This window comes from Manis pentadactyla, chromosome 1 (genome assembly GCF_030020395.1).
Source record: "Manis pentadactyla isolate mManPen7 chromosome 1, mManPen7.hap1, whole genome shotgun sequence".
Taxonomy (NCBI): Eukaryota; Metazoa; Chordata; class Mammalia; order Pholidota; family Manidae; genus Manis; species Manis pentadactyla.
In genome coordinates this window covers 178,945,036-178,970,474 of record NC_080019.1, presented here as the reverse complement: position 1 = coordinate 178,970,474, position 25,439 = coordinate 178,945,036, and the positions used below count along the sequence as shown (strand labels likewise).

Sequence of the window (25,439 nt, the reverse complement as noted above, 5' to 3'; positions counted from 1 at the left end):
TGGCATAGTCAAGATCATTTCTTTTTATTGTGACAACTGATGTAAATGGATTCTTTTTCTATCCTGTTATTTATCCATTTTTCCTGTGCTTCCTTCCCCCCCTTCTTTCTTGTCTATTTGTGGATTGATCAAGTTGGTTTGCTGTTTTTAATTCTTTTTCTCCTCTCTACTGGTTTGGTGGTTATATTACTTTTATAGTAATTACCCTTGAAATTTTACCATACATACTTGCATAATCAACTATTACAAAGTCTAAAAATAACCATTTATTTATCCTCTTCTTCCTCCAGATAAAAGGACATAAAGTAAAAGATAATGGAGTACCACCAATGAGACCGTTTTAATTGTTTGGGTATTTCCCAACAAGGCTGGTGGTAAAAATTTTAAACTTAGACCTAGTACACGCTACAAACTTACAGAAGACTATCTTGCCTTGACCAGAACAACAGGAAGCTGTGTGGTTCTCCAAGCCAGTAGGCAGACACTTTTAGTCTCATCCTTTCAAGGTATCGGTGTGAAACCCATGGAGGGTCCCAGATTTAGGGGGCTAAGTGAGTCCTTCAATTCAGCTGTTGACTTTTTGCGGGCCCCACACCCAGTCTGTTTGCAACTTGCCTGGCCATTCATCTGAAAGGTTCAAATTCCTGGCATCTACATTTGTCCCCTAATTTATTCATTTGCTTACCACTCTGGTTTCTTCTTTATTCACTTTATTTAGGACTTGAGGATTTCTCCCACTTTCTCAAAACTTTAGCAAGGCAATTTGAAAGGTATGTTTGCTGGGATTTGTCTAACATCTAAGTGTTTGAAGAGGGAGGGCTTTTCAAAGTGTCTAGGCCTTCTCTACTGAAAGCAGACAAAATCTGTTTTTAATCTGTTGTTTGTGCACAGAGTTGTATACCATTTATGGATTTTCATATTTTTTTCAATTTGTCCTGGAAATTTTTGAGTGAAATATACAAATGTTCTCTTTTACAATTAGAGTAGGTAAGTGCATACAGATATAAAGAGAGGTGTTCATCAAATGGCTGTTTATGATGAATTTTATTTGGAAGGAACCTAATGTCAATTAATAGAGGATTCACAGAGTCAATTTTGCTCTTAGTAAGAGCTGTGTGACTGGAAGATGTTCATGATATGCAATTGAGTAAATAAGCTGTTTTGTATGACACCATTTTTATTTATATAGCTATATATAGTTACATTGAAAAAAGTATGGCAGGAGACATCCAATATTTTGGGGTGACATCATTAGGGGTTATTTTAGCTTACTTGTTGATTTCTACTTTTTGAATGAGTAAGTATTCTGGGTTTTTGTTTGTTTTTATTAAAAGACAGAATTATTTAAAACAACAAAAAGCCAGGATTAGTAAACCTAACTTTGTAACCACACCTACTATAACCTTGGAGTTGTGTAACAGTAGAATGCATCTATCTTGTGGGAGAGTGAACTCCCCAATAGTAAGAGTATCAGACAGAGGCTGGGCGAAGACCTGTCCAGGATTCCTATCATTTTATGATTCAAAGATTTACATTTCCTTACTTTCCCCTGCTAATAGGTCAACCAATCAATGCCGACAGATAAGCAAATATGCATCCCCTCGGAACTGCCAGAACTGCTGAAGCAATTTACCAAGGCCGCCATTCGAACTCAGCCTCCGGATCTCATCCCGTGGGCTGCGGAGTACGTACTCCTTGCCCTCCTCCAGCCCCTGGTTCCCACGGGAGGTGGAGGACACGGGTGGAGAAGGGAAGGTCTTGGAAAACCGTGGGGAGGTTGTCAGGCGCTGCAGCCTGGGAGTCGGACTAATTAGCATAATCTTTGCGCGGTGCAGCTCTCCAATTGCTTTGGTGCCGTCAAATCCACACAAATAGATCAAATTGGGAGAGGATGGGTTGCAGTCCCCTGTGCGAACTAGACTGAGGAATAGGACGCCAGGGCAATAAGCAAATGTCCCGGGGCAATCAACAAGAGTTAGAGTACTACATCACAACAGCACACTCCACCCTGTCCCTGCACCCCCTTTCCAGGTCCCAGTGGAAAGAAAGGTTTGGAATCCCGCAGTGTTAGCCTGCCTTTCACTGGTGTAAACCAGGGCCTCGCCGCTAGAGGGGAGCGATGCACTGAGCCCGCGGGGTGGGTTCTATGGGATGGGTCCAAGCTGGTTCACTCCTGAGTTTCCTCCCTCAATGAGCCCCCATCCTCCGCTGCTGTTCAAACTCATTCTTGAGACCAACCAAAGACACTTTGTATCTTGTCTTTGGGGAAATTGTTATTTGCTTTGGTGTTTCTTTGAGCTAATGTGTCCGGCAACATAAAGCTGTCCACATGTCCACATTGTATTCCAGAGAAACGAGGCAAAACAGTGGTGAGGGCAGGAGGAGTATCTGCCTGGCTGAAAACACTGTGCTTCAAACACAGGTGCCTCTTTCAGGAGAGACCTCCAAAGGCTGCTCAGTGGAAGTTTGTACAAGAGCTGCTGGCCCAGATTGAAACAGCTTTTCACAGAAAGCCTCTCAACTGCGAAATTGCTTCTAAGACAAATGTGTCCGTATGAAACTGGGGAACCGAGGCTTCGGGCAGGAGTCAGGAGCTAACTAGACCTCCAGGACCATTTTCAGGCTATTTTTACTGTTTGATGATGACCTCCTTAGTAGAGTTTCAGTGGGATAGGGGGATTCAGAGAGGCTGTTGAGTAAGCTGATGGGTTGGGGGAAGGGAGAATGTCCTCAGCAGAAGGATGAGGAGGTATATTGAGCCGGGGTAGGAAGAAGGTGACACCTTGGAGACACAACATGTAATCAAAGATGAGTGTTACAGAGTCTATGAGTCCATGAGTTCATGCTCCTAGGTTGGGTCAGGATGAAGCTTTTACAAAAGAAGGAAAATAAGCCAATGGTGCTCATAAAAAGAGACACAAATGGGATTGCTTTGCTAGTAATGAGCCTGTTTAGTTTTCCATTCTCAATTTTATATATTACCTCTAAGATTGAACTTTAGCATCAGAAGGCTAATTTCCTTTGGCATACTCAGGCAGACTTTGTTTTATACAATAGTTTAAAACTCCATTTTATTGTTTTTGCGCTACTGCTTTATAGTAAGAAAAATGACATTTCTTGGTATTGTCCCTGACATTTTTATGTGAGAGAACATTCCACTGTTGTAGGCTGCTTGTTCCCATATTGTATCATGTGCTATAAATTTTTTAGATATCTGTGAAGAAAAAATTGATAGTTTAACTACAAGGGAAGAGGAGAGCATGACCTAAGAGCTGTCTATTCAGATATGAAAAGCACCTAACAGATGGTTTTATGTGACCTACAAACCTGTAGTATTTTAGAAGATAAAACTCCATGAAGTATTTCCAAGATAAAATATGTATTTAATTCATTGCAAGCAAGAATTTTCCTGCATATATGCTGTCAATGAAGAAACTACTTACCAGACATCAGCAGGACATAAACTTGTCTTGTGGTTTGTATGATAACATGGGTTTGTAATATACGTGACTAGCCATGGAATTGCTCACTGCAAATGAAGCTAAATAACCCAAAGAGGACTAAATCCACGTCTGCAGACTCATTTCCACATTCTCTAACCAACGAGCTGAAAAGTCCAAAGATGGGGCTGCTGAGTGTCACACTCTAGCTGGGCAGGAACTTCTGTCAAATGAGGTGCTGTGTCTCTGCCTCTCCCGTTTATGTCACCTAAGGCTGGTTCTATAGCCTGAGGCCACATCCCACTCCTGTTGTCACCCTGAACTCACATGTACCCCACACTGATCTGTCTGCAGAGACTGACCAAGCACATTCCAAAAAATAGCCTGAAGGTATTTTTTCTGCCTTCCTGTTGATGACCCCAAGGGGTGCCTGAAAACTGTTGTTCTAATCCTTCCTTACAGCTTTAGCTCTGCTTAGAGACAGCTTAGCTCTATGGCTTAGAGACAGGCAGTGGTTCACCCTATCATTGTATGGCTTGACCCTAAAATGGGATTTTACAAAATTATCTCTGTATTGTTTTTATACTACCTGGATCTGGAGAAAACTAAGAAAAATAAAGTAGAGAGGGTATGTGATCCAGGGATAGCAAATAACAAGACTTCTGATGGAGACAGACCCTTCCATATAGCATCGGTGACCACGTATCAACTACTCATGTTCATTCATCCTATGCCAATTCTGAAACAGGACTCACATTTTTTCCACATTGCACCAAAACAGAGTCCACTCCACAAAGTATTGATGAACAGGCAGACTTGGCTGAAATTCCTGAGGGAAGATAGTAGAGAGTTTTACTTCGCACACCCCACATATGGTGGTTTCAAACCCTTCTTTGGTTTGTCTTCTCATCTGATCACCTTGCCAACCTTCTTTCCCTTCACTCCTTGAAGCCAAGCCTCATGCCACCTCCAGCTGGCAACCTTTCCTGGCTCACCCTAGAGCACCTCCACCTCTCCCCCTTTCTTAAAGAAGGCGCTTTAGTTCTCTTCTGACTTCTCTTTCCAAGATTACATACCCCTACCCTCTACCTAATCCCAACTTACTGTCAATAGCCATTGAACTGAACACAAAGATTTTATGTTTGAAAAACAGGCCCTCTAGGTACTAAGATCCTTCCCCAAAACAGAGAGTGGGGGATATAATATAACAATCTCTCCAATTATATATTATATAAATTATATATTTATATATATGAATTGTTTATATGTGTGTACAATGCATAATATGTATACACGGATGCATACGTATCTATTATATATAGTATACATATTATATAATATATATAATAGGACAGAGAAAAACAAATTGTTTTATTATGTACCATATATTATATGGTACACAAATAAATATAATATATACAATATATTATATATAATGTGTAATACATATATATTTACTATAATATACATCTATGTATGTGTGTGTGCACACATGTGTTATGTGTATGTGTGCATGTGCATATATAAAACACTTAGGAGGGGTGACTGGAAAAAAACCCAGACCCAATATGCTTCAAGGAATTCCATGCCAAAATTTTTATTGGTTATTCCTCATCCTTAAAGAGAAACAAGTCTTGTTATTCCCTAGTGTTCTCTACACCTAAAGTGGAAAGTAACATATTAAGACCTTTCCTGTACATAAATGAACAAAACAGTGTCTGGCATATAGAGGTCACTCAACAAATGTTATTTTCTCCACCCCCTTCCCTTTAAAGAAAGTGGGGAGGGGATGCCCAAAGCAGCCAGAGGGCACTGGAATATAGGATGCTCCCTTCACTCTCCAACTCTTTTTCTTGTAGTTATTTTGGGGCTGTGTCCCATGGAGAAATCCCTCCAGTGAGAGAGGAGTCTGAGCGAGTTGCTTTGTCCAACTGGGCAGAGCTTACACCTGAGCTGTTAAAGATCCTGCATTTTCGGGTAAGGGCCACACTGCGGCATCAAGGGAGAATGTGGGGACAGCGTCCAGGCCGGGTGTGGACAAACAAAAGCCCACCATCCCCCTGCCAGTCACCTGCCCATTCAGCATCATCTTAAAATTCACTAAACCATGCACTGAAAGTACATCTTCTCCTGGGAAAATAGGGATGATGTTGAAATAGGCTGTAAGCTGACTTGTCAGTGGGGTCATCCCAGATTTTCCTGAAGCTGGCAGAATATCCAGAGGCTCAGTGCAATACTAATCCCTTTTTCCCATGAAAGTGCAGGGCCACAGTCCCTTGACAATAAATATCTCCCATACTAATAAGCAAGGCTGCAATATGATGCCAGTCACAGTGTAGGCAAAGGCATAATTTTGTTCCCCAGTTATCCCTGGTGCAGACATAACCTAGCTTTTAGGAAAAACCCTAGCTCTTTTCACAGCCCTATCATTCTGAGATCCAGTGAATGGATGAGAAAGGTCTGGCTTGAAAAAGCTCGCAATTTGGCCAGTTCCCAGGAAATGTGGTTTAGTACCACCATACTTTGCTTTAGGATCCAGGATAGAGAAGTTTCGGGTGTTTCAGGACTGAATTAGCCAACTACCTTGCTCCCAGAGGCTTAGCATTTCACTAGAATCAGAGGGCCGGAGAAAGTGTAGCAGTGCTTCACTGGGGCATCTGTACCCTTATTGCATTGTTATTTTGGTTATTCATTCCCTTTCTCCTCCTAACCACCAACCATCTTGTACAGCGGACATGGCAGAGATCTGAGGTATCTGGGACCAAGTAACATTAGGCAACCAGACCACAGATCCCATATTATTCCTTGGAAAGCATGAGGGATGCATGTGAGGTCCAATGCAAAGAATTCCATGGAATCTAGAAGCAAGAGACTTAACATCCAGTTCTAGTTTCACCACTCATTAGTGGTTTCAGACAAGTCCTGTGCCTTTTGGTTTCATTTTCAGGCTGCCCTAACTGCCTAATAGGGACAACTTAGGGATACCATAACAGATAACAAAAGCATCAGAAAAACATTACAATGCAATATAAATGTATTATTTCCCCATAATTCTGACAGCTGAAGTTAAAATTATTAAATTATATCTCACCATGCTTTTCACTAAGCTGAATATTTCTCTACCCTTGCAAAGATAGCTGCCAGTGTCCTCCCCTAACATCCACTCTGTCCACACCCTTGCTGTGTTTTGGGAGAACATGGGGCCTTGCTTGGGCAGGTGTCTCTCAGGGCATTCTCTCACCCCTCGTTCTCTGTCTTGTGTCTCTCCTCTGCCCTGCAGGTTGCCGGCAGACTGATCATCCATGTAGACGAACTGGCCCACATGTGGAAGGTGCTGAGTCTCCCAACAGATCTGTTTAATAGTATGATGAATGTGGGCCGCTTCACAGAGGAGATCGAGTGGCTTAAGTTTTTAACCCTTGCTTGCAGCTCTCTCGGAGTTGTAAGTTAGCTTTAATGCTTTTTCTTCCTTAAGGGAAAAACTCTCTGGGCCTGGAAGGGCAGTACATCTATAGACATGGTCAATAGTCAGTCTCCAGGGCTGATGATGAGTATGCCTCTTCTTGTCTACTCTTTCTCTTCTCTGAATTAGGTAATTTATCTGGCTCATTGGCCAGAAGCAGAAGCTAGGAGGTAAAGAGAGGGGAAAACTGTCATCAGGCTCTGGGGAGAGGCTCACTAAAATGTGGCTTTTGATAATTTTTTAATTTCAGTCATTGCACTCAGATTTATTTCTATCACCACTGCACTCCCCCCATTCATATTCCCAAAGATAACCAAGAGCCAGCTGTAAAATAAGATTTGCTTATACTTGAGTTCCAGATACCTAGAAGATATACCAACAGAGACTTTTAAAAAGAGATGCAGCCTTACAGGAAACTACTGTTTGATATGCATAATTGGATGCAAAAATCAGAGATGAGAGAGCAAGAAAGGGGAGATGAGGCTATTTCTAGATTTATAGTCATGACATTACCATGGAGGTGCAGGATGCTCATACAAATTCATGCATTTTTCCAATTTTGACTTGATTTACAATTGGAAAAGCCGTTTTCCTGTTTTAAAGTATGATACTGCAGCCAGTTCATATGCATATTTAAAAGCTTTAGTTATCATCATATGTGTAGACTCCCTTTTGCAACTTAAATGAAAATGAATCTGAAGCATGGTTTTTTAAAAATCCCTGAAATAGACAAGTTTAAAAACTAATGAGAAAATTATTGCTTCTGCTGAAACCAAATGGGTACAAAAAGGTAATCAGAATAATTTGTCATACCTAAACATGATCTTATTCTTCCTTCCTGAATATGCTTGGAATGTATATTTGATATATTGTTTCTGAGGAAAGTTACCAGACATATTGTAGGTCAATTTTCCTATGAGCTTTCCCTGCAATTTTCATCATAATCATGCAATTACCTCTGAAGAAAGGAGAAGAGAGGCCAGTTGTGTTTTTTGCTTTTTTGTCTTGGTTGTCCTTATCACAACATTATACAATGAATAAATTACTAGAACTCCAATGATGAAAGAAAAATGCATCAGGGGAAGGTGAGCTGCCTATCCCCACCATCACACTTCTATGAAAATAACCCCAAGGACTGGGGAAAATCACAAGAAGGAAAATAAAATATTGACACATTTTATTAAGTTCTCATAGGGTCTTTTATTAAGGTCTCACTCCCCCTTATTTTTTATTTTCTCTGTAGTTAATTCTGATCTTCCTGATCTACTCCACCCACAAAAGGTAGAGTAAGAAAATAGATACAATCCAGTCCAGGAGTTTTAGACTGATAACATCACTGAAACACTTTAAGGTAGCTTGCCTAGTCTCAGACTTCTCCACACCACTCCTCTCTTCAAGATGGCAGCTGAGTGTACAGGGGAAGGGGTGACTATGGACCTCCGAGCAGCCAAGGGAAGGGCTTCCCACGTCACTTGGTGCTCAGTGGCACAGCTGATCTCCATGGAAAAAAGTACTCATCCAATGGCCAGTTGCTTGCAGCTTAGGTCCCTGGTCTCTTCCCTTTTACAGCACAGTAGTTCCCCGCCAGCTCATCCCCACTCTCCCTAGTGCTGAGAGCCTCCTGGGGCTCGCCCTCGTCTGCCCCCTGGTTTATGGTCCAATATGAAACAAATGGGTATAATTGGTCTGGTTCTACCTCTTTTAACCCCTGTTTAACAACCCCTCACTACCTTGTGAGATGTGAGTCCACATCGCTCACAGTCACCAAGAGTGACTTAGGAAGGCCAAACCCCAACCCTCCCTCTGCTTGGCTCCCTGTGCAGCTGCGAGGCTTACTTTGGTGTGGCTGTCTTCCAAATTGTAGGGGAAACCATGAGGTGAATTGTATCTTTCTACCTCCCTCCTAAAATGAGGAGGTTGGATTAGGTGTTCCATGAGGTTCCTTCCTCTCTAACATTCTGTGATCCTGTTCCCCTTCTCTGCTTCCACTGAGACACCCTCAGTCCTGGCTCTGCATAACAATGTGCCCCTCCAATTCCAAGAGGTCCTGAGGTGTCTGACTGACCTTCATGATCCCTATGTCAAAGAACACCTAGAGGTAGAATCAGCCTGGAGGGCTAGTCCATAAATAAAGGGTGTCCTGTGAATCCAGGAACCAGACCAATTATACCCATTTGTTTCATACTGGACTATTGCTAGGAACTTAAATGTGAAAGTGTCAGGGGGTCACCATCTGGTGGAGGCTTTGCATTCTAGTTGCAGCCTTAGAGGAGAGCCCAGGGATTTCCTCCTTTCTTTGCCAATACAATACAGCTAGCCATGGTCTCTGTGCCATTTCAAAAAACACATTCGCTCCTTGAGGAGAAGTCTAACGGCAGGAATTTGAGGTAGCAGGTACATTTACTCCAGTCCTGAGCTTCCTGGGTCTGCCCGCATGATTGAAAATGCTGTGGCCTGCAGACATCTCCGTATTCCTTCCCCTAGACTAGTCCGTCCCACCTCCTGTTCCACTGAGGCTGACAATATGAAAGGAAGGGATGATGGTCGCTGGAAGGAATGACATCTTTGTTAGAAATCATTCACTTTCTGAGCCTTTCCCCTCTGAGTTTGAAAATGAGACTCATACGATGCTTAAAAGCTCAGTTGGGGACCCATCTGACCAGAAAGGTTTATGCGACAGAATGCAGAGCTCTGTTTACTTTTGACGTAAGTTTTACAAAAAGCTACAGTCCAGTCCAGAGAGTTCTTTATCCATCCTTTATTAAATCTTTTTAAATCTTTTAAAATATTTTTAAGTTTTATGAGGACAATAGAATCTGAAGGTTTGTGTTTAGATGATCAATAAAAGACGATGTTTGGAGTAGGAAGCACCTGTATTAGTCAGCTAGGACTAGGGCTGCACAACACAGTACCACAAGCTGAGGGGCTTACACGACAGAATTTATTTTCTTACAGTTTTGAATGCTGGATGTCTAAGATCAAGGTGTCTGAGGCCTCTCTCCTTGGCATGTAAATGGCCCTGTTTCTTCGCATGGTTGTCCCTGGGAGCATGTATAGGTCTGGTCTCTCTCTCTCTCTGTCCTCATCTCCTCATTTTAGAAGGACAGAAATCCTATTGGATTAGGGCCCACTCTAATGACCTCATTTTAATTAACTACTTCTTTAATGGCCCTATCTTAAAAAATAGTCACATTGTGAGGTATGAGGGATTAGGGCTTCAGTTTAGGAATTCTGGGCAAGCACCATTCAGTCCATAACGGCACCCCAACTGGGATGAGACTGCAAGAACAGGACAACAGAACAAAGGCAGTAGAGGAGTAGGGTTTTGTGTTGTTTTTTTAAAGGCAGAGATGATGACCTATGGATATTATTAAGTTCACACATGCTTGCAAATCTACCCCAAACCATTGTCATGCTGACCTCATCTCACACAAATGCCGTTCCATCCTCACTGTCAGCCTCTTACCAGCGTCCTGTCTGCCTGCTCTACCATCCTCCTTGCTGGAAGTGTCTGGAACACCACGTTATGCAGTGCTTCCTTCACAGCAATTTCCAGGAGAGGGCTCCCAAGGGCCCGGGAGAATAAATTTAAGTGGCCTGCTGCAAACCCAAAATTTCTTTGACACATAATGTGGTTTGTCATTTTAAAATTCATGTATACTGATGATTTCATTTCATAAAATAGTAGTGTTTGCAAAGAAACAAAATTGAAATATTAAACCACTTAAAATCAATAATTAACAAGCAGTGATTCTACAACATTTTGCTATGCTGATGGACAGTGACAGTAAAGGGGTTTATAGGGGGGACCTGGTATAGGGGAGAGCCTAGTAAACATAATATTCTTAATGTAAGTGTAGATTAATGATAACAAAAAGAAAGAAAGAAAGAAAGAAAGAAGAAAGAAAGAAAGAAAGAAAGAAAGAAAGAAAGAAAGAAAGAAAGAAAGAAAGAAAGAAAGAAAGAAAGAAAGAAAGAAAGAAAGAAAGAAAGAAAGAAAGAAAGAAAGAAAGAAAGAAAGAAAGAAAGAAAGAAAGAAAGAAAGAAAGAAAGAAAGAAAGAAAGAAAGAAAGAAAGAAAAAGGGGATTACTCCCTGATAGGATAAAACTAACTGTAAATCAACGATTAATGCATGCTTTACATATCCTTAATTTTGATCACTTAAAGGGTGTCAGATGATCGGCTATGGAGGTACATGTTTCTGATTATATTCCTTTCTCTTAAAAAAAAAAAAAAGCAGTTCCTGTGTGGTGACCTCCAATGAGTTCTACACAATGGTATAAAGGGCATATCAAAGTGTGGGCAAAGGGTCCGTTTGTGTTTATACAGAAGATCAAAGCCTAATTTGGCTACCCAGAAAATGAACTAAGATACAATATGAAGAAGAACTTCCAACATCAGCACTCTCTGGAAGAGTCATACCAGAAGATGATCATCAAAAAACCTCAACAAAGATCCAGGTGATGCTGCAGTTGTAGCTTCATTCATCCCACCAGTTCCTGGACTTGCCATTAGAATGAAGAAGGAGATATCTAAGCTGGCCTGTGCATACAGTAAAACAACAAATTTGACTGGATTTATACTGTTGGAACTCAACCAAGAATTAGGAGAAGTGCAAGTTGTAGCGCTCCAAAATCTTACGACTACAGGCTATCTACTGTTAAAAGAACATATGGGATGTGAACAGTTCCCAGGAATGGGTTGTTTTAATTTGTCTGCTTTCTCTCAGACTGTTCAAGTTCAGTTGGACAATATCCACCATATCATAGATAAGTCTTCACAAATGCCTAGGGTGCCTAACTGGTTTTCTTGGTTTCACTGGAGATGGCTGGTAATTATAGATCTGCTTTGGTTATGTAACTGTATTCCTATTATGTTAATGTGTGTGTGCAATTTAATTAGTAGTTTAAAACCTATACATGCTTAAGTTACTCTACAAGAAGATATGTCAAAGAAATAATCAATCTTCCCATGTTTTCTTCCGTCTGCTACTCCTATAGCTTTTCTTCTTCCTTCCTAATTACAACCCTTAAATAGAATTTGTGCCTCATATCAAAATTACCGAGTATCATAATTCTTCCAAGTGGTAAAGATACCTCAAGACAAATGCTGGGCATAAAAACCACAGGGCATAAATCTGCAAAGAAGTAAAAAGCTAACCTTTTCAAACAATATTGCCTCTCTCTCACTTACCAACTTTACATTTCCCTGTATTTATATACCCGGAAGATATCTGGTTAGCCAGAGATGGGTAAGATTCCTCAAGGGAGGAACAACCTAAGACAGGCACAGTCGCAGGGGGGCCATCAGGTGAGAAATTGGGGATCAACAGAGCTGAGGCTTAGAACCTCACCCTCCCTGTTCTGAGAGAAATCTTCTGCATACATGGATGTTTTGTTGCCCTTGTCTAGCTTGGATTAACACATAGTCTACAGGCACACACCTGATCATCTACATTTGCTCTCTTACAACACTAAACTATGTTTTCTACCTTTATCTTGTATCTACCTACCACTTCAGCATTTTATTAAAAATAATAATAATAAAGAGAGAAATGTGGTATCCACATATAAATCAAGTATAAAAATCAAATGAGTATTCATATTTGAACTGTTTATAGTTCATAATGCATGAGCAAAACTGAAAGTTTCTGTGATGACTGCCCTTGTACTGTTCACCATGTAACTTATTCACTATGTAAGAATTTGTTGTCCATGTAAGAACTTGTTCGTTATGCTTCAGAAGATTGGAGACTGTCGAGAATTAGGATTGGGGTGGATTAATGATTGTGCTTTGAGCATTGAGTCCCCTATACAGAATTTTATTGTTGTTAACAACCATTTGATCAATAAATATGAGAGATGCCCTCTCAAAAAAGAAATAATTAATTAATGCAAATGTTTAAATCACTTGCCATCAGGTAAAACTGTCACTCCAGGAAGATGAGCCAAGTTTATTCAGAATCCTCGTTAACTCCTGACATACAGATTTATGCCCCTGGGCAACACACACCACAGTTAAAGAAGCACCATATAGACACCCAGCCCACTCTAGGACAGGAAGGGAGCAGAGCCGCAAGAATCAACTGCAAAGGGAGAACACTGCTGGCCAGCCAGTTGGGGAGGTAGGGCAGCTGCTTGGCTCTTCACCCAGGCACACCCAGGTCACCACTCATGACAGTTTTTCACTGATCCCTGGGAAGTGTTGGAAAATCTGCACATCACCTGTTTCAGTAAACAAACAAAAATATATGCTGACCTCTCTTTGCTAATTCAAAGCTAAGCAATCCTTTCTTTTTTTTATTCTTTTTTATTTTTATTGAGGTATTATTGATATACACTCTTATGAAGGTTTCACATGAAAACCAATGTGCTTACTACATTCACCCACACCACTGAGTTACCCAGCACAACCCACTGTAGTCACCGTCCATCAGTGCAGTAAGATTCCACAGTCACTATTTGCCTTCTCTGTGCTACACTGTCTTACCCATGATCCCCCACACACCATGTGTGCCAATCATACCACCTCTGAATCCTCTTCTCCTTCCATCCACACCCACCCTCCCTATCCCTCCCCTTTGGTAACTGCTAGTTCCTTCTTGGAGTCTAAGTCTGCTGCTGTTTTGTTCCTTCAGTTTTGCTTCCTTGTTATACTCCACAAATGAGGGAAATCATTTAGTACTTGTCTTTCTCCACCTGGATTATTTCACTGAACATAATGTCCTCCAGCTCCATCTGTTGTTGCAAATGGTAGGATTTGTTTCTTTCTTATGACTGAATATTATTCCATTGTGTATATGTACCACCTCTTCTTTATCCATTCTTCTACTGATGGACACTTAGGTTGCTTCCATAGCTTGACTGTTGTAAAAAGTGCTGTGATAAACAGGGGTGCATATGTCTTTTTGAATCTGAGAAGTTGTATTCTTTGGGTAAATTCCAAGAAATGGGATTCCTGGGTCAAATGGTATTTCTATTTTTAGTTTTTTGAGGAACCTCCATATTGCTTTCCACAATGGCTGAACTAGCTTACATTCCCACCAGCAGTGTAGGAGGGTTCCCCTTTCTCTGCATTCTCGCCAGCATTTGTTGTTCTTAGTCTTTTCGATGCTGGCCATCCTTACTGGTGTGAGGTGATATTTCATTGTGGTTTTTATTTGCATTTCCCTGATGATTAGTGATGTGGAGCATATTTCCTGTTGGCCATCTGAATTTCTTCTTTGGAGAACTGTTCATATCCTCCACCCATTGTTTAATTGGGTTATTTGCTTTTTGGGTGTTGAGGCATGTGAGTTCTTTATATATTTTGGATGTTAACCCCTTGTCAGATATGTTGTTTACAAATATATTCTTCTATCCTGTAGGATGCCTTTTGTTCTGTTGATAGTGTCCTTTGTCATACAGAAACTTTTTAGTTTGATGTAGTCCCATGTGTTCATTTTTGCTTTTGTTTCCCTTGGTTGAGATGAGTTCAGGAAAAAGTTGCTCATGTTTATATTCAGGAGATTTTTGCCTATATTGTCTTCCAAGAGTTTTATGGTTTCATGACTTACATTCAGATCTTTGATCTATTTCAAGTTTACTTTTGTGTATGGGGTTAAACAATAATCCAGTTTTGTTCTCTTGCATGTAGCTGTCAGTTTTGCCAATACCAGTTTTTGAAGAGGCTGTCATTTCCCCATTGTATATCCATGGCTCCTTTATCATATATTAATTGACTATATATGGTTGGGTTTATATCTGGTCTCTCTAGTCTATTCCATTGGTCTATGGGTCTGTTCTTGTGCCAGTACTAAATTGTCTTGATTACTGTGGCTTTGGTAGAGCTTGAAGTTGGGGAGTGTAATCCCCCCAGCTTTATTCTTCCTTCTTAGGATTGCTTTGGCTATTCAGGGTCTTTGGTGGTTCCATATGAATTTTAGAAGTATTTGTTCCAGTTCGTTGAAGAATTCTGTTGGTAATTTGATAGGGATTGCATTGAATCTGTATATTGCTTTGGGCAGGATGGCCATTTTGATGATATTAATTCTCCCTATCCATGAGCATGGGATGTGTTTCCATTTATTGGTATCTTCTTTAATTTCTCTCATGAAGGTCTTGTAGTTTTCAGAGTATAGGTCTTTCACTTACTTGGTTAGGTTTATTCCTAGGTATTTTTTTCTTTTTGATGCAATTGTGAATGGAATTGTTTTCCTGATTTCTCTTTCTGCTAGTTCATCATTAGTGTATAGGAATGCAACAGATTTCTCTGTATTAATTTTGTATCCTGCAACTTTGATGAATTCAGATATTAGATCTAGTAGTTTTGAACTGGATTCTTTAGGGTTTTTTTATGTACAACATCATGTCATCTGCAAGCAGTGACACTTTAACTTCTTCTTTACCAATCTGGATGCCTTTTATTTCTTTGTGTTGTCTGATTGCCATGGCGAGGACATCCAGTACTATGTTTTATAAAAGTGGAGTGAGTGAGCATCCTTGTCTTGTTCCTAATCTTAAAGGAAACTCAGCTTCTCACTGTTAAATATGATGTTGACTGTGGGTTTGTCATATATGGCCTTTATTATGTTGAGGTACTTGTCCTCTATACCCATTTTGTTGAGAGTTTTTATCATGAATGGATGTTGAATTTTGTCAAATGCTTTTTCAGTATCTATGGAGATGATTATATGGTTTTTGTTCTTTTTGTTGATGTGGTGGATGATGTTGATGGATTTTCGTATGTTGTACCATCCTTGCATCCCTGGAATAAATTCTACTTGATCATAATGGATGATCTTTTCGATGTATTTTTGAATTCGGTTTGCTGATATTTTGTTGAGTTTTTGCATGTATGTTCATCAGAGATATTGGTCTGTAATTTGCTTTTTTGTGGTGTCTTTGCCTGGTTTTGCTATTGGAGTGATGCTGGCCTCATAGAATGAGTTTGGAAGTATTCCCTCCTCTTCTACTTTTTGGAAAACTTTAAGGAGGATGGGTATTAGGTCTTCATTAAATGTTTGATAATATTTAGTGGTGGAGCCATCTGGTCCAGGAGTTTTTTTCTTAGGTAATTTTTTTATTACCCATTCAATTTCATTGCTAGTAATGGGTCTGTTCAGATTTTCTGTTTCTTTCTGGGTCAGCCTTGGAAGGTTGTATCTTTCTAGAAAGTTGTCCATTTCTTCTAGGTTATTCAGTTTGTTAGCATATAATTTTTCATAGTATTCTCTTATAATTCTTTGTATTTCTATGGCGTCCATAGTGATTTTTCCTTTCTCATTTCTGATTCTGTTTACATGTGTAGACACTCTTTTTTTCTTGATAAGTCTGGCTAGGTGCTTATCTATTTTGTTAATTTTCTTAAAGAACCAGCTCCTGCTTTCATTGATTCTTTCTATTGCTTTATTCTTCTCAGTTTTATTTATTTCTGCTCTAATCTTTATTATGTCCCTACTTCTACTGACTTTGGGCCTCATTTGTTGTTCTTTTTCTAGTTTTGTTATTTTTAAGTTTGGACTGTTCATATGGGATTGCTCTTCTTTCCTGTGGTAGGCTTGTATTGCAATATACTTCCCTGTTAGCATGGCCTTCACTGTGTCCCACAGATTTTGTGGTGTTGAATTATTGTTGTCATTTGTCTTCATATATTGTTTGATCTGTGTTTTTATTTGGTTATTGATCCATTGGTTATTTAGGAGCATGTTGTTAAGCCCCCATGTGTTCATGAGATTGTTTGCTTTCTTTGCATTATTTATTTCCAGTTTCATACCTTTGTGGTCTAAGAAGCTGGTTGGTACAATTTCAGTCTTTTTTAATTTACTGAGGCTGTTTTGTTGGCCTAGTATATGATCTATTCTTGAAAATGTTCCATGTGCACTTGAGAAGAATGTGTATCCTGCTACTTTTGTGTGAAGAGTTCTGTAGATGTCTGTTAAATCCATCTGCTCTAATGTGTTGTTCAATGCTTCTGTCTCCTTACTCATTTTCTTTCTAGTTGATCTGTCCTTTGAAGTGAGTGGAGTGTTGAAGTCTCCTAAAATTAATGCATTGCATTCTATTTCCCCTTTTAATTCTGTTAATATTTGTTTCACATATGTAGGTGTCCTGTGTTGGATGCATAGATATTTATAATGGTTATATCCTCTTTTTGGATTGACCCCTTTATCATTATGTAATGTTCTTTTTTGTCTCTTGTGACTGTCTTTGTTTTGAAGTTTATTTGGTCTGATTCAAGTACTGCAACTCCTACTTTTATCTCCCTATTAGTTGCATGCAATATCTTTTTCCATCCCTTCACTTTTAGTCTGTATATGTCTTTGGGTTTGAAGTGAGTCTCTTATAGGCAGCATATAGATGGGTCTTGTTTTTTTATCCATTCAGTGACTCTGTCTTTTGATTGGTGCATTCAGACCATTTACATTTAGGGTGATTATCAACAGGTATGTACTTATTGCCATTGCAGGCTTTAGATTCGTGGTTACCAAAGGTTCAAGGGTAACTTCCTTACTATCTAATAGTCTAACTTAACTCACTTAGTATATATGCTATTACAAACACAATCTAAAGGTTCTTTTTTCTCCTTCTTTTTCTTCCTCCTCCATTCTTCATATATTAGGTATCATATTCTGTACTCTTTGTCTATCCCTTGACTGACTTTGGGGGTAGTTGATTTAATTTTGCATTTGCTTCATAATTAATTGTTCTTTCTTTACTGTGGTCTTATTTCCTCTGGTGACAGCTATTAAACCTTAGGAATACTTCCATCTATAGCAAGCAGTCCCTCCAAAATACACTGTAGAGATGGTTTGTTGGAGGTAAATTCTCTCAGCTATTGCTTATCTGGAAATAGTTTAATCCCTCCTTCAAATTTAAATGATAATCTTTCTGAGTAGAGTATTCTTTGTTTGAGGTCCTTCTGCTTCACTGCATTAAATATATCATGCCACTCCCTTCTGGCCTACAAGGTTTCTGCTGAGAAGTCTGATGATAGCCTGATGGGATTTGCTTTGTATGTAATTTTGTTTTTCTCTCTGGCTGCTTTTAATAGTCTGTCCTTATCCTTGATCTTTGCTATTTTAATTATTATATGTCTTGTTGTTGTCTTCCTTGGGTCCCTTGTGTTTGGAGATCTGTGCACCTCCATGGCCTGAGAGACTATCTCCTTCCCCAGATTGGGAAAGTTTTCAGCAATTACTTTCTCAAAGACACTTTCTATCCCCTTTTCTCTCTCTTCTTCTTCTGGTGCCCCTATAATATGAATATTCTTCTGTTTGGACTGCTCACACAGTTCTCTAAACATTCTTTCATTCCTAGAGATCCTATTTGCTCTCTGTGCCTCAGCTTCTTTATATTCCTCTTCTCTAATTTCTTTTTCATTCATTTTCTCCTCCACCATATCTAATCTGCTTTTAAATCCCTCCATTGTATTCCATAATGATTGGATCTCCACCCTGAATTCGTTCCTGAGTTCTTGAATATTTTTCTGTACCTCCATGAGCATGTTTATGATTTTTATTTTGAAATCTCTTTCAGGAAGATTGAGGAATTCCATTTTATTTGACCCTTTTTCTGGTGTTTGTCGGATTTGGGTTTGATCCAGATTTCTTTGATGTTTCATATTTGTATATGGCACCCTCTAGTGCCCTGAAAGTCTACTCTCTGGAGCTGCTTAGCCCCTGGATCGATGTGTGAGGTTGCAGGGGAGCAGTTCTGGTGCCTGTGGGGAGGAAAGAACTGTTTCCTGCTTCCCAGCTGCTATGCCTGTCTCCACTGCCAGAACCAGTGGGTTGAACACACAGGTGTAAGCCTCTATGCTTTTCATTTGTAGCCTCTGTAGGCAGGGCTTCCCTCTGGCTGGCCTGACACTGGGGCAGGGGCTGCCAGTTTGTGAGCCAGATGTAGGCTAGCTAAGAGGAAGGTGCAGGAGGCTGTGTATCATGATGGGAAGCCTTGGAGTTGCATAGCCAGCCGGTGGGATGGAGTGCCTGAAGCTCCTGAAAGTTCCTAACCTGCTGGGGAGAGTGCACCCAAACAATTTTGTCTACCTATCCTTTCTCCTGAGCAGTAAGTTCTGTGCAATCCTTGCCCCTTTAAGAGCCCTCTCGCTGTTAGGAAGTCTCTCAGACTGCCCACCCAGGTCAACCAGATATGAGTCTGTTTTCCACAAGCAGCTGGAATCTCCATCTCTCCTGGTATTCCACCTGTCTTAGCTTTCCAACCCCACTAATCACCAGAGCACCATGCAATATAGGTTTGTGCTCCCAGAGCAGATCTCCAGGATAGGTGTTCAGCAGTCCCAGGCCTCCACTCCCTCCCTGCTCCATTTCTCTGCCTCCCACCAGTGAGTGGGGGTAGGGAAAGGCTCGGGTCCTGCCGGATCATGGCTTTGGTACCTTACCCTGTTCCATGAGGTCTGTTCTTTTTTCCAGGTGTATGCAGTCTGTCCCAGCCTTCTTTCCTGTTGCTCTTTCAGGATTAGTTGTATTAATTATATTTTCATATTATATGTGGTTTTGGGAGGAGGCCTCTGTCTCACCTCTCATGCCACCATCTTTAATCCCTCTCAGCAGTCCTTTCTTTGAATAATTTCTTTCCTTTATCCCACCATTACACTTCTCTTTTACTTGTGAAATTTATTCCAAAGGTAGATTTATTTAAAGGCAGGTAAATGAAACCTGTTCTGAACATAATCCTTTAAAACCCAATTTTCATTGTTAGGGAGTGTTTGCTTCTGTAGCAACCCTCCCATTAAAACATGTGGTGTTCATCATCCACTTATTTTTCCACAGTGACAATGAGGTTAGTGTTACATCATATAAAGTACTGGGTGGTTTTGATCAGATTGATCCATATGTTGTAAAAGAACTGGATTTCATCTGAATGTTCACTGTCACTTTTCCTGCACCTGGGACCCCATCTTCCTGGGCACATTACCCTTGCCTTACCTCCTCCCCCCTACCGTGGCATTGCTCCAAGTTCCTGCTGGAGGATATAAGCTAGACTAATCACCTCAACCCTTTGGAGGTAAGACTAGAGAGCAATAAGAATAAGAAATAATTTTAATTTTATAGAATGTAAAATCACATTCTCCTTTGATTTTAATGAGGTTATTCTGATTAAAATATCTTAAAGTATTCAACTGTTTATAAACCTAATTCCCTGACTATATCCCTCCAACAAAGACAGGAATGGGAAAAAGACACACAGTACATCAATATTTTTTTAGATTGAATTAAATTACCTTTGGGTGTAAAAAAATTCAAGATTTCCAGAACATTTCATCATTCCCACTTCATTTTATAAGGGCAATATTTTTATCTTCTTTCTTGTACTTAACTGGTCTTAGGACTCTAGTGTAGAATAATGAGTTTCTCCTCATTTGATCATATTGCTTTACAGACCATTGCCAAAACTCTCAAGATAGTGTGTGAAGTTTTATCATCTGACCACAGTGGTGGACCTGCCCGGATCCCTTTTAGCACCTTCCAGTTTCTCTACACATATCTTGCTGAAATGGATGGGGAGATCTCTGCATCACACGTCAGCCGAATGCTGAACTACATTGAACAGGAAGTGTAAGTAAACTTTTACCAGTTGGAAGGGAAAGAATATTGGGAAAACAAATCTAGCGGGCCATGATATAGCAAGGCTGCTATATTATACTGCTCTGGGAACAGAGAAATGCTACAAGGAACAAGGAATAAGGATCTGAAAGAGAAGGGAGAAGGGAAGGGAAGAGTGGTATAAGACAGTAATTCCTAGAGTGCTACTGAGACGCCCGGGGGCCACAGCACCTGGGGAAATGTTGGAGATGCCACTTCTTAGGCTGTCGCCTGAACCTACCAATCAGAAACTCTGGGGGCCAAGCCCAGGCATCAGTGTTTCAGCAAGCCCACCAGGCAACTCAGGTTCAGCTCAGGGCCAGTCTGAAAGGGTGGAGAAAAGAAGATGGTGAGGGCAGGAGCCACAGCAGAATTCATTTGGAGTGAGAGAGCTGTTTAAATATTGTCATTCTTAAGTTTGATTGTTAAACGAACTAACCTCAGACATACATTCTTCACAAACAGAATTGGTCCTGATGGTTTAATCAAGGTGGACGACTTTACCCAAAATCCCAAGGTTCGGCTGGAGTAAAAGCACAAGTTTTGGCAATTTTACAGGAAGATAGAGAGATGATCATGCTTCATAATAACTGAACACCATACACCAGCCAGTATCAATTTCCTTGTACAACTGGTACACACTAATAAACAATTAACCAAATATATGGAATCAGAAATGTGTGGAGTTAAGATGTAAAACTGTTGGAATGAAACACCTACATCAACAGAAGATTAGTATTTTTCCCACATGGACACTGAGTAAAAGTAGCTGATGAAGCATGTCAGATTTTCAGAGGTAGAATGCTAATACCAGGCAGTTTCAATGTTTTGTGATTGTTGGGCATAACTTAGAAGAGTATCTTTTACATGTCAATCTACATTTTTACTAATTCATTTCTCCATTTGTCTGTACGATGCTAGACATTCATTCATTTACTCACTCACCAATGTTTATTATGTTAGCTATATGCCAGGTGTAGGATTGCCAGATAAAATACAAGACACCCAGCTAAATTCGAATTTTGTGTAAAAAGATACTTTTTTAGTGTTTTTTGTTTGTTTTGCTAAACCTGCCAAGAACTAGATTGGCTTCTGGACATATAGAAATAAATTATATCTGAATTCTACCCTCAAGGAGCTCACAGCCCAACACTTTATTGCAAGTGGCCCCAAGAGGCACTAATAAAGTCTTGCAGAGATCAGTATTAAAGTGTCAATGTCAACAGATTTTTCTGATTCCACATATAGATTAGATAAATGGGACACTCTTGGAAGGGTCCCCTGCATGAGCTTAAAATCTTCTGACAAGGTCACCAAAAGATTTTTCTTTCTCCCAGAAAGCAGATGAAATTATTGTTGCTAGTGGTTATTGTTCTTGAAGCCAGGTGTGCCAAGGTGGCTGGAACCTGTCTGTCTGTTATATGATCTTAAAAGTTGTTTTTGTATAAAAACGTTGGTTTGCTTTTTTGATATACATATATCTCCCTACTGAATTGGGGAGAAATTTGTCTATTAGTGTTGAAATAAATAAAAGATTGTGATGGGAGGTCACCATAGGTCCTTGATTTTCACCCAAAGTGAAACAGTAAAAAGAGCTGAAACAAATTGTACCCCCCAGTGACCCAGCTCCATCTTCAGGGGCTGTGCAACAACTCATGATCCCTGCTGTCCACCAGCTTCGCCCACGTGGCCCCTCACTCAGAGCCACTCTGGGATCTTGCGCAGTTTGAAGAGGCTGAGGCACTGCAGTTGAAACCTGACACTGTAATTAATCAGAAGTAGAGAATGAGTGAAGCCTTTCACCTGCCTCAGTCTCCAGGTTTCTGTTTCACTGTGATCAAAGGATTTAAATCTGATCCCGCCTGGAAGTGGGGAGTGAAGGGGAACAGAGGGAACAGCTCCAGTTTGAAAGCCCCTAAGACAACAAAGTTAAGTTCATAAACATAATGAAAGCAAAAGGGTCCTTTGTACCTTTGAGAAAACAGTGAAATTTGAAACTAAACTTCAGAACCCCTGAGCATAATCCTTCAAGAGTGAGGCCAGTGAAACCCCAGCCATCAGAGTGAATACTGGACACAGAATGAAGTCATTGATGGCACTGTTAGCCATGGCTGGCACCAAGCACAATTGGCAAGACCACTGTGGCACGGCCATTTGCTCATCTTCCAAGCTGCCACATGGTGTCTGCCATTTTCCTCCCCTTCTGCTCTGGCTCTCTGTGGCAGTGCTTCCTCTAAGCCATGGATACTGCCAAGTCACAGATACGCATCAGAGACGCAGCCTGTACCACACATCTGCCCTAACCAACAGTCACCCCAAGGGTGCAAAACAGCTTTGCCCTCCAGCTGCATGATGCTGTATTAACAACATTATAAATACTATACTGACAATAATAGCCAACATGTATTAAGCCCTTACTACATGCAAGCCACTATACATAGTTCTTTACACATATTTTCAAACCTTATGAAGTCAGTACTGTTTTCACCATTTATAGATGAAGAAACACTCTTAGAGAAATTAAGGCAGTAAGTCACTATAACTGATGAGGAGTTTGAATCCAGGTCTGTCTGACTCCAAACTTGTGCCGCCTCACATACTTAATTCCTGTCTTACTGTGGAGCATCCCCTCCTCTGAGACAAGGATGTCAGCGCAAGTAGTTTATTTGGGCAGCAACTCCAGGACCAGTGGAGAGGGGGAAGGGAAAGGGATTCAAAGAAAGCCAGAGAAGGGTGTGTCATCAAGCCAGTCAGGCTGCAGGCCTCTGGGAGACAGTACAGAACACACCTCAGAGCTGCTCCGGCCTGAGGTTTGAGGAAGCTCTTCACACTCATCAGCTGAAGGCTGTGTCCTCACTAAAGTCCCATTTGTCCCTGACTGAGGGCTGCCTCCAAGTCATTAACCTTCTCCCTTCAGCTTGCCCGCTTCAGACCCTGAGCTTGTCCTTTTGCTCCAGGGAAAAAAAAATCTCTCAGCTAGGAAGTCACAGGTCTTCACAATAAGCAGCCTTTGAAGGCATGGGAGTGGGGCATGCCAACATGTGCCAAAATGCCTTACAGGGATTTCAGTAAAGAAACCCTTGGCATTTCAGTCACTATGGTTTCTCTCCTTTGGTCAGGCACAGTCCATAGGGGCTGGAAGGCCATCAGCTGACATCAAGTAAGTGACTGACGCTGTGTGGTATTAAAATCCCTCTTGACCCCCAAACCCGGAATATTGTCCCAAAATCAACTGTTTCTTCCTTGTCATGAGATTGTTGCAAAGGGACAATGCTTGGTCCTTGCTGCTAACAGACCCTTGCCAGATTCATCCCACTGGTCTTCTTATCATGACCAGAAATATCTGAATCCTAGCATGACCCCAGTTAGGCTGTCAAACTAAGATCCCTGTAACATATGGTTTGTGTTTCTCCTTTAAAAAGAAAAACATTCAGGAAGCAATAAAATCAGGATTTTATAAAGAAAAAGAAGTGGGCTCTTTCTTTCCTAAATTAAGCTATTTGGATTAAAGTGAAGGATGCAAATACATTTAAAGCTTCAGTGGAAAATGCAAAGATTACGGCTCAGTTTCATTTTCTTTGTGCTCCATGCCTTCTCTCTCCTTGATGCTGTTCAATCAGGCACCTTACTACCCTTAGTTAAGCAACTTCCTAGACCACAGGGGCTCTGCAACAGGAGGAGCTGAACACTCAAGTGTGGAAAGCTGGTTTTAAACTAGGTAAGAACAGGATTCTTAGCTGGAATCCTTGGAAAGACTCTTGAATGCCTCTGATAACACTGTGTATATAAATATTTCCAAAACGTGCACATTAGCATTTTTCCAATGAAAAAAATACAAAGCTTTTGACAAGTTCTTAAAATTGTATATGACCATAAAAATTTAAGAGCCCTTGGATTTTGATTGAAACATGAGTGTATATGTATGTCAAAATTCATCAAGCTGTACACTAAGATTTGTGCATTTTATTGTGTGTACCTCAATATAAAAAAAGTATTTTAAAAAGAAAAAGAAAAAGAATGACTTTGGGTTAGAAATAATTCCACAGGGCATAAAATGGCTTGAGGAAAAGCAACAAGGCAGCCTCATACCTTCCCAGGATTTATTATCTAATCCACAGCTTCTTACTTTTTAAATCTTGTATCCTAGCTATAAATCCTAACTGTGTTTTTAGTTTATAGTTTCATATACTTTGCAACTTCAGTTGTTTCCTATGAGTTGGAACACGAGTGAACATGAACAGAGATTTTTCACACTTTGGAGGTGAGCCAATTGGAAAAGCCATTGGTCCAAAGCACTAAACTATAAAACACACTGCCTAGACCAAGTAGAGTCATTAATCATGATACCAGAGGGATCCAAACTTCCTGGCTGAGTCCTGTACAATCCTGAGTCTCAAAGTTCTCAAGTCAGCGTCAGTGTACCAGAGCAGTCCAAACACTGGTTGGTTCATTTATTTGCTCAACAATTTAAAAATCCCTACTATGTTCAAGGCATTGAGCTCAGTACTGAGGATGCTACACTGAATAAAATAACGGTCTTGCTTTCATAGAGATTAAATTCTACTTGGGAAGACAGACATTAAATAACTAATCAGACAAGTGAAAAGTGGGGCTATGCCATCACAGTATAGGGGCCCACAATTTGGTTTGCAGAAGTGGGATAGAGAGATGAAGGAAAGGCTTTCTTGAGTAAGTAACTCAAAAGCAAACTCAGAAACCTACTGCTTCAGACACCACAGACGACTCAGAAATGTGAATCTTGTAGCCCATATCTCTTCACCGAGCTCCAGACTCAAACATCCAGTAGCCTACTTAACATCACCTCTTGGATGACTCCAAAGCACTCCTAATAAACATGCCCAGAAACTAGTTCCTAGTTCACATTTTTTCCATAGTAAAATTAGGGGAAAATAAGTTCATAAATTTCCCTCCTAAATATGGATTGCTCCC

At 40.4% G+C, this 25,439-nt stretch overlaps 1 protein-coding gene across 1 annotated transcript in view; it reads left to right on the top strand.

The window, feature by feature from the left end:
- The window catches only part of ROPN1 (rhophilin associated tail protein 1), a 40,106-nt gene extending 18,472 nt beyond the window's left edge, over window positions 1-21,634 (top strand). The window contains exons 2-6 of the mRNA XM_036905553.2: window positions 1,560-1,684; window positions 5,300-5,417; window positions 6,721-6,882; window positions 20,287-20,462; window positions 20,955-21,634. Of these exons, the coding sequence (XP_036761448.2) occupies window positions 1,572-1,684; window positions 5,300-5,417; window positions 6,721-6,882; window positions 20,287-20,462; window positions 20,955-21,021 (636 nt within the window). The 5' untranslated portion in view covers window positions 1,560-1,571 and the 3' untranslated portion in view covers window positions 21,022-21,634. The remainder of the gene's footprint in view (window positions 1-1,559; window positions 1,685-5,299; window positions 5,418-6,720; window positions 6,883-20,286; window positions 20,463-20,954) is intronic.
- The last annotated feature ends 3,805 nt before the right edge of the window (window positions 21,635-25,439 follow it).